Raw genomic sequence first — 9438 nt, 5'->3', positions numbered from 1 at the left:
CCTAGTTGTTATCCATGTCACAAAGGTACAACTTTTTTGTGCAAGTAAACTATCATTGAAAAAGAACTTTCAAGAGACTTTGGTAGCCAATTACATCATTAGAAACATAACTTCAACATCTTATTGAAGCATAGTTACCTACAAACTCCCACTGAATAGCATTAGAAGAAAACTTTGCTAAAGGTCTTTATAATTTATCTCCTTATTCTTGAAAGTTCTATTAAGAAAGTCTCTCTTTTTAGTACACGCCATGTTCTTAGTCGCAAAAGAGGCCACATTCCTAGTAAATGTCATGGGTTCTTAGCCGCAAAAGAGGCCACATAATCTGCCATAGCCGCTTTAAGCTTTGCCAAGATTTGCGCCCTCTTGATAGGATCGACTATAGTACTCATCCGAGCAGTCATCTTATACCTTGATATAACCTAATAACAATAGAAAAATCATTTCTATCTTTATTAGCATCGAATCCGTCATATATACACTTCTGTATACAAGAAAACCATGACAGGTTATGCCATAATCTTGAGCATCACCAGCCAAAAAATGCCCAGATTTAAACACTCATCCAAGGAACCCAAGATTCTCACTAATCAGAAGCTATACATAGTAATCACACAAGCTAAGGTAAGATATAACATGCAGAGATAGTAGTGAACCAACTAATCCAGTTTGAAAGAACAAAAACCCTTAATCTAGTCCTACCAAAGTGACACCCTCTTACTTCTTGTTGCCAAGGAAACCAGGAGACAAAGAAAACCTTCAAACACCCAGATCTTTTCAATGTTCCCAAACATACTGTTCATGTCCAAAATAACCAGATTATGTAATAAACCAGGCGTTTTACATTTGGAAATAGGATGTAATATTCAAAAAATAGGTATTCCTATAGAGTCCTGCAAAGAAAACATAACCCTATCAACCCAGCTATGTATACCACTGTATCAAGGAGTTATTAGTTAGCATAACCTCAATAGAAATCTGTAACAAGAACATACATAACCATATATGCAAAGGTATATAGCATCAGCCAAGAGAACCAAAAGTTGAGCTATAATTGCTAAACTAGACGACTAAGCACCAGGTAGTTAGTACAAACCTAAAGCAGCCCCATATCAGTAGCATAACTGGTATTTGTTCCTTTATATCAGGTTAAGAGAGCCTTAGGTCAACACCCAACTGGAGCAAAAGAGTTTAGTGTAGAACTCATGCCAGCCCAGGAGGAAGCCAAATTGAGTTGTCACATACCAAGAAATCACTTGTCCAGTTCTGAATAGATTGTCTACAATCGATATAATCTCCAGCCCCTTAAAGTGGATACTCACATCCATATTCATTTTACCATGAAAAAACATAACTAGAACAGAGTCGCCCAACAACACAGCAAACCCTTGCTATAAGCACATCACAACACATTTAGAAATGTCCTTAAGCTCTCACTTACCAAACAAATAGGTATTAACTACAAAGATAACCCATCAAGCCAAAGAACTCCACCTGAGAAGAAGAATCCAGAGAATGAACCTCCAAAGCTTGTTGCTTACCTTTCCCTTTAGCCATAGCATAACCCACGCAGAGTACACCCACTCAAACAAGGCTACCTCACCACATCAACTACTGACAAAAAGTACATAAGCCTGCTAAGTGAGGGGAACCCTCACCTTTAAATAGGATTGAATGATCAAGGCTGAAAACTCGTCCGTGTGAATGAAGCTCCACTGCACCTTTACTGCCAATCAACAATCAGATGGTGTATTGCATTGAATGGGGCCATGTGCAATGGCAGCAAAAGCACTCCAGAATAGGGTGGAATCAAACCACTTGCAGATCCAGCACATCGTGTGTGATTATGCAGGCAAGTAAAACCACCAGGTTTGACAACCATACTCTATTTCTACAAGGAGTCAAAAGTTAATAACCATTAACGTCAACATTATGTATACCCAAATTAGGACCCATACACATGTGGCCATGAGAAAAGGTCTAGGGCCGGCCAAAACATCAATGTAAAAACAAGCTGAACTAAAAGTGAGCTAAGAAAGCCCATGACTTGGCTATATGATAATATAAGCCTAAAAAATCTCCTATACAGACATTTGTGTGTGTGTGTGTGTGTGTGTGTGTGTGTGTGTGTGTGTGTGTGTGTGTGTGTGTGTGTGTGCGTGTGTGTGTGTGTGTGTGTGCATGCCCACCCATACCTAGGCACATACCTAATGAGGTCGTTAGACCCATTAGGTATGGGCCTACTTCCTTATTAGATTGCAAAGTAAAACAGGATCAATTCTGGTACTTGGCCAGCTATTTAAGCTAATAACTTTTATTATATTAGTAACCAGTTCTTTCCGTAGGAAACCATTATTAAATTTTCATATTAGCTTGTTAATTTCTTCAAAGGCAAAAAAGTTATCCGTAGACGAGCATATAATAAGTGACAGAATACCCAAGCAGGTATTACGTGTACTTTTTATATGTTGGTTACTTTTCCTCTTAACGAATTCAACAGGATTGAGTGACGAATTATCTCGCTTCCAAAACAAGCATGTAGTGTATTGTCCAATAAAGGGAGAGTGAAGCAAAATTTCCATGTTCAAAAAGCAAGTTTTTTTAACTATAGTTTTATCATCAATCACCAACTCTTCTAGAGAGGTTGGCCCTATCATGAGGCAAGGTGGGTAAAAGTCTCAGCCAGGTAGTCTTTGAAGGTCTAATTGTTAATACTCAATAAATCATCTATGAATCTAAACGTGTTATTGAAGACTAAAAGTTATTTGGCCTCCTCATAATTTTTCATTTTGGAACACAACCATTTCTATTTACGAAATAATAAGTATAGATTGCACATTATAGGTGCGCATGAAAATCCCCTACTGGCAGGTCTTACAGTTTATTCGATTCATGCTGAGATTCCCCAAGAATCTCTTTCTTGCCCTTAGGAGAGGGATTTGTTGCAACTTCAAAAGGGAGGCTAGGACTCGAACACGCACCACTGAAAGATGAATCCGCAATTGGCTCCTCTAACCACGCGACCAACCCCGCTCAGTTGCTGTGGAACGCAAGCCATGCGTATAAAAAAACACCTTCATGTCTCTGCTCACACAAAACAAGAACCACCGTTTCCCCTCCTCGCATGTCTAGCGCTGTACCTCTCAGTCATCATCGCCCCACCATTGCTTCTACCGCCCGCCACTCACGAGCATGAACTTGCTGCCTTTTACCTTCCACGAAGGGTATCTCCCATTTATTCCTTGCTTTTTCGATTTTCTCCAATTGGGTACCCCCTACTAGGTGCGCATTAAAATCCCATAAGTATTCCCATCTTTTGTAGATTAGAGTTTTGCCCTAATTGAACCAAGCAATTCTGTAATATCCATTTAATAAGGATAATTAGATTGACTTTGTCGAAGCATAGCAATGGCTTTTTGACTAAACTTTTAACCCAACAAGGTGTTCTTACCTGTGAGATATTTTCAAACCCTTGTGTTTTTTTGTTAGCAAATCCAGCTTGTTTAAATCCTCGAGCACTCCCAGAAGGCTGTCATTATCGGGGAGAGGAATGTTTTCATAACATTGTGTAATATCAGCGGTGAAGATACTATAGATATACGTAGGTAAGTTGATAAACACCTCCGATGAATTCTTAGCAAGCCAAAAAGAATAGCACTCTATACCACTGAATCTTTCAAGGTATGTTCTTTGTTTAGCACAAAGATTGTAAAGCTCTATCATAACTAGAGTTAGGTAGGAAGTAACATCTTTTGTGACACAAGAAAAGATACCGTTTGAAGCATCAAAAATCCCCCAAAACTTTTTTTTTTGTTTTTTAAAAGTAGGGAACAACACAGGAATCTTACGATGTTTCCTCGTAGTGTCTCATATTGTTCAAATCCCTCAGCAAAGCTAATGCCACGTCCTTTAGCATTTCATTCGCCTTTTCAAATTCATTTCCACCCAACCTTACCAGGGCAGCATCATAAACAAGATTCTTACAGATAACAAATACCGAGTTGGAAGCTTTATCGAGGCCAACTATAAACCAATCACGAGTCAGCTCATGGTAGTCGTCTTACATAATTTTTGGAGTGACCCAAGTAGTATCCAAGCTAAGCCATCTATTAGGCAAAAGACTGGCCTTTTGAAATAAGATTGTCTTAAGCTTTTCAACAAGATCCTCTAGGATTTGTTGCTCCAGTTGGAGCTTTCAAGTCAGCCAGACAGCCTAGTAGTGCAGACAATGCCATTCTAGGATTTAGAGGCTCCATAGGTATGTGATTCAAATCCATTCCAAGTAAATCTCAAAGAGAAGAAAACTTTATAATAGTTAGGTTTGTCGTACAGACATGTGCACCAAGTATACGAAAATCCTTGCAATATGCAGTAAAATTTTTGCATTTACATCCTAAATTAGGTTCATGTCTCAAAAATTCATTTGAGTAGACTTGAAACCCTTTATAGGGTTAGAATATTTCCAACCAAGCACCACATTTTCAATCACATAATGATTACCATATATCAAATCAAAGCATTCAACAAAAATTAATCTAGGTGAAAAGAAATCCAAAATTTTATTGGTGAAATGACAATGAATGAAAATTTCACTACAATCCCCATTTTTGCTTGGAAGAAAGTGCCTCCCGATCTAATTGACCGCTACTTGCACAGTCACATTTCCAAAAGATGTCTAATAGGCAACCCACAACCCCTTCCTCTTGTAAAGCTTCTAGACTTTCCTCTTCCAAAACTCGAGTCAGCAAAAGACTATGGGGTAAGAAAGGAAGTAAATGAGGAGTTCCGAGTTAGAAGTGTGTTGGGTTATTTTTTAGAAGGGGACTCATCATCTTCAAAGTTAGGCTTCACAAGACCCAAAATAGTTTTAATCCCTTGTATGAACCATAAGTAGTAAGGAGCATCCCCGGATCATTTTTCCCGAGCTCTTTGAGCATGTCGACCATAAACGTGCGAAGTTGTATGAAGGCAATTTGTGCCAAAACCAACTCCTTGGCTTGCCCACCTAGCCAAGAGCAGATGAGAGTAAGATGAAAGGATGTAGGCTTTTTTGGAAATATTGATTCTAGATTGTAGATTGCAAACCAAACAACATGGTGGAACCATATAGTGCTGGACTCACAAGATGCTTTAGGGTCAAGAAATCTGTAAGCCCACTTGAGATATGGTATGTAAATATTCCAAACTGATTCCACATAATAATCCGCATTGTTCTTACTGAATTCCATGAGACCTTTGGTTCTCACATAAAGACCTGCATTAGAGCTACACGTCTTAGAATCCCAAAAAGTCATGTTGAACGGAGATTTAATCATCTCTCCTTTGTTCAAACATTGCACTCCTTTAAGTACTTTTAGCCAAGAATCCTCCATTGTAGCAGCTGGTAGATTTTCCAAAAAGACCCATGTCTTTATTGAGATAGGAGCCAAAAAACCTTTATTTGGGAGTAACCAAAGTTTGTGTTCCACCCTAAAGATTCAACCTCCACTTGGCGTATAGGTAGAAAGGGGAGAATTCTAAAAATCTTAGGTACCAATTCCAAAAGCAAAGTCTCACTAAGAGAACATAAATCTTTCTAAAACTCTTTAACAGCTTCAGCCGCAGCAACATCCCTACATAAAAGACTGCTGGTAGGTGGGAGAATTGGAATAGTCGGGGCCGTGACAAAGCTCGGGCTGAGCCCACATTGCTTGTTGAGAAAATTAGCTAGTTCAGCACCATCCAAAAAGAACTTAGCCAAGTCCTCTTTATGAGCTTTAGAGATAGTCCGGATATTAGCAATGATTTTTGTAATAACTGAGACGCCCTCCTTACTGGTTTTAACCAAAATAGCCAAAGTTTTGACCCATTTTTCAATGGAGACTGTGTGAATTAGAGAGGTAATAGGATTATTAGATGAGGCCATAATGAGAATAGATGATTTTGCATCGTGTATGCATCTAAGAACCAAAAGTGAAGCCCGTGAAAGCGGCTCCATTGGTAAAGTCAGTCATTGATACAAGGAAACTGCCTGAAGGAGGCATAGTTAGACAAGTCCCAAAAATTTAACTACCTGAAATGAAATATTATAAAATCCAGAATCTAGGAAATTTTTTTCAAGTAGGGCAAACTGTAAAGATAACGTGTAGTGTAATATTTTGGTAGCAGCCTCAACCTTTCAACTGGTCAGAAAACATTCATAAGGACCATCTGAAGCTAGCCCCTTCTAGCTCAGACAGAATGTACCACCAAAGCAACCTGACCTAGCCCAATACTGGGAGCGTGGTCTTGATCCAGTGGTAAGACTGGATCTAAGTGCAATTTGGTAGTGTTTTAGTTATTTACTTATATTACCCACAGATGAACATATACATGTTCAAAGACCAAGGTACCCAGATAAAAACAAGGTTATTGTACAAAACAAACTTAGATAGCATGATTTTGTACAAATGAATAACATCAGGTTGGTACAAATCACCATCCTCAAAAGGTAGAAAATCCTTCATTAACTTCGAACCAGCAGCCAATCTTCCAAACAGTAAAGCAACTAAAAAGATGAACCAAAGAGAGAAGCCCTCACCTGCACGCATAGAAACAACACAATATTATGTTAGCATTGGATCTGTATATAGGTGATGCACGGGCATCCTAGTTGCTATCTATGTCACAAAGGTACAACTTTTTTGTGAAAGTGAACTATCATTGAAAAATAAATTTCAAGAGACTTTGGTAGCCAATTACATCATTAGAAACATAACTTCAACAACCTATTGAAGCATAGTTACCTACAAACTGCCACTAAATAGCATTAGAAGAAAACTTTTCTAAAGGTCTTTATAATTTATCTCCTTATTCTTGCAAGTTCTATTAAGAAAGCCTCTCTTCCTAGTACATGCCATGTTCTTAGCCGCAAAAGAGGCCACATTCCTAGTAAATGCCATGTTCTTAGCTGCAAAAGAGGCCACATAATCTTCCCTAGCCGCTTTAAGATTTGTCAAGATATATGCCCTCTTGATAGGATCGACTATAGTACTCATCTGAGCAGTCATCTTATACCTTGGTATAACCTGATAACAATAGAAAATTCATTTCTAGCTTTATTAGCATCGAATTCGTCATATATACACTCCTGTATACACAAAAACCATGACAGGTTCTGCAATAATCTTGAGCACCAACATAATCCTCCATGCATGTAATCATACAAACCAGTGAGAAGTTTTACCATACCAAGCAATCACGTGTCCAGTTATCAATAAATTGTCTGCAACAAATATAATCTCCAGCCCCTTAAAGTGGATACTCACATCCATATTCATTTTATCGTGAAAAAACATAAGTAGACCAAAGTCGCCCAACAACACAGTAAACCCTTGCCATAAGCACATCACAACAAAACATTTAGAAATGTCCTTAAGCTCTCACTTACCATGCAAACATGTATTAACTACAAAGATAACCCATCAAGCCAGAGAACTCCACCTGAGAAGAAGAAGCTAGAGAATGAACCTCCAAAGCTTGTTTCTTATCTTTCCCTTTAGCCATAGCATAACCCACGTAGAGTACACTCACTCAAACAAGGCTACCTCACCACATCAACTACTGACAAAAAGTACATAAGCCTGCTAAGTGAGGGGACCCTCACCTTTAAATAGGATTGAATGATCAAGGTTGAAAGTAAACCCCAACTCGTCCGTGTGAGTGAAGCTCCACCACACCTTTACGGCCAATCAACAGTCAGATGGTGTATTGCATTGAATGGGGCCATGTGTGATGCCAGTAAAAGCACTCTAGAATATGGTGGAATCAAACTACTTGCAGATACAGCACATCGCGCGGGATTATGCAGGCAAGTAAAACCAACAGGTTCGACAACCATACTCCATTTCTAGAAGGAGTCAAAAGTTAATAACCATTAAGGTCAACATTATGTATACCCAAATTAGGACCCATACACATGTGGCCATGAAAAAAGGTCTAGGGCCGGCCAAAACATCAATAAAAACAAGCTACACTAAAAGTGAGCTAAGTAAGCCCATGACTTCGCTATATGATAATATAAGCCTAAAAATTCTCCTATACAGACATTTGTGTGTGTGTGTGTGTGTGTGTGTGTGTGTGTGTGTGTGTGTGTGTGTGTGTGTGTGTGTGTGTGTGTGTGTGTGTGAGAGAGAGAGAGAGAGAGAGAGACATGAGTTGTCAAAAAACTGGGATGAGCTACAAAAAACAGCAATCCAAAAAGCATGAAATATAAATTGGTGAGGGGAAAAATGTATCGTTAAATATGCTCACTGATAGAGTGTCCTCTAAATCTTGAATATGGATTTCATCCTACACCTCGCAAGTTTAGACATGACAAAGAATCAATTCAGTGGTGCAATTGATTATGAGTGCACACTAAGCTGACATCGACACTTAAAGACCAAAGCTTAAATTTATGTAAGTGTGTGGCTGCAAAGAGAGAGGAAGACACAAGATGTTATCTTTATTCCATTTTTAGAAAATAGGTGAAAGGTTTACTTATACATTTACCTCAAAGCAATATGTAGACAGTGGGAACAGCCCCCAAATAAGAATTTAGACTGGCAGCTGAATTGGTAATTGCCGAGCCCAATTACTACAATAATTGCACAATGGACAATAAGTCAAAGGCCCAGTTTGCCGATAGCTATAAGTAGGGCCCACTACTTCATTTGAGAAGATATTTTAAATAAGAAAGCCTAAGTGGCTATCCACAAACTTAGCGACCAAAAAAAAGGCGGGGTAACTTTTTGCCAAAAAGGAAGAGGTAAGAGGTGAGATAGAGGGGGAGCGCCAAAAACTGGAAGGGAGGAGGGAAAAGAGGGGGGGGGGGGGGGGGGGGGGGGGACTTTGCACATGGGGTTAACACCAAACGCGTTTCGCAATTAGCTCTTCAGCGGTGCAACCCATACAAGTGGTGTAGGAGGGTTTAAATAGGTATCCAACAAAAGGTGGAGGGGTTTCCAAGGAGGCAAGTACAAAGTGTAAAGAAGAGGAGGCCTCTTCAATAGGGAATAATTATCCCTTTAATAGGGTAGTAAAAGGAGGGAAAAGGATAGGTTTCAAGAGGAAAAAAGGGGGAGGTTTAAAGGGTGCAGTGTACAAGGTGTACCAAGAGGTGGAGACTTTGACCAAAAATAAATGGACAAAAGGGAGAGGGGGGGTGGGAAAGAGGAAGAGGGAATTCATACGGTTGTACCCCTAGAATAGGGGTAAGGGACCAATGCTAAGATAGGGGAGAAGAAAGAAGGGGGAGAAGGGATTTTACTCGAGATAATCTTGCCAAGGTTGGGTGCATTAAGCCAACAAATGATAGGGTTGGCAAAAGAAGGGAGCTTGGAGTTACTTTTTAAAATCTTAGGAAGAGGTTTGTTGATGGAACGGGTTAGATTGAGTTGGCGGGCAAAGGGTGAAAAGGGGATCTTGACAATGGAGGGT

At 39.4% G+C, this 9438-nt stretch overlaps 1 protein-coding gene across 1 annotated transcript; it reads right to left on the bottom strand.

The window, feature by feature from the left end:
* Window positions 1–290: 290 nt before the first annotated feature.
* Window positions 291–3080, bottom strand: LOC147460400 (uncharacterized). The gene is made up of 3 exons (XM_086510013.1): window positions 3029–3080; window positions 1659–1726; window positions 291–422 (listed from the first exon to the last, which is right to left on the bottom strand). Exons 1-3 carry the CDS (start codon window positions 3078–3080, stop codon window positions 291–293), a joined length of 252 nt encoding a protein of 83 aa, XP_086366139.1.
* Window positions 3081–9438: the final 6358 nt, after the last annotated feature.

This window comes from Adiantum capillus-veneris, chromosome 4 (assembly GCF_014529385.1).
Source record: "Adiantum capillus-veneris isolate H3 chromosome 4, ASM1452938v2, whole genome shotgun sequence".
Lineage (NCBI taxonomy): Eukaryota > Viridiplantae > Streptophyta > Polypodiopsida > Polypodiales > Pteridaceae > Adiantum > Adiantum capillus-veneris.
This window is presented reverse-complemented; position numbering and strand designations above follow the sequence as displayed.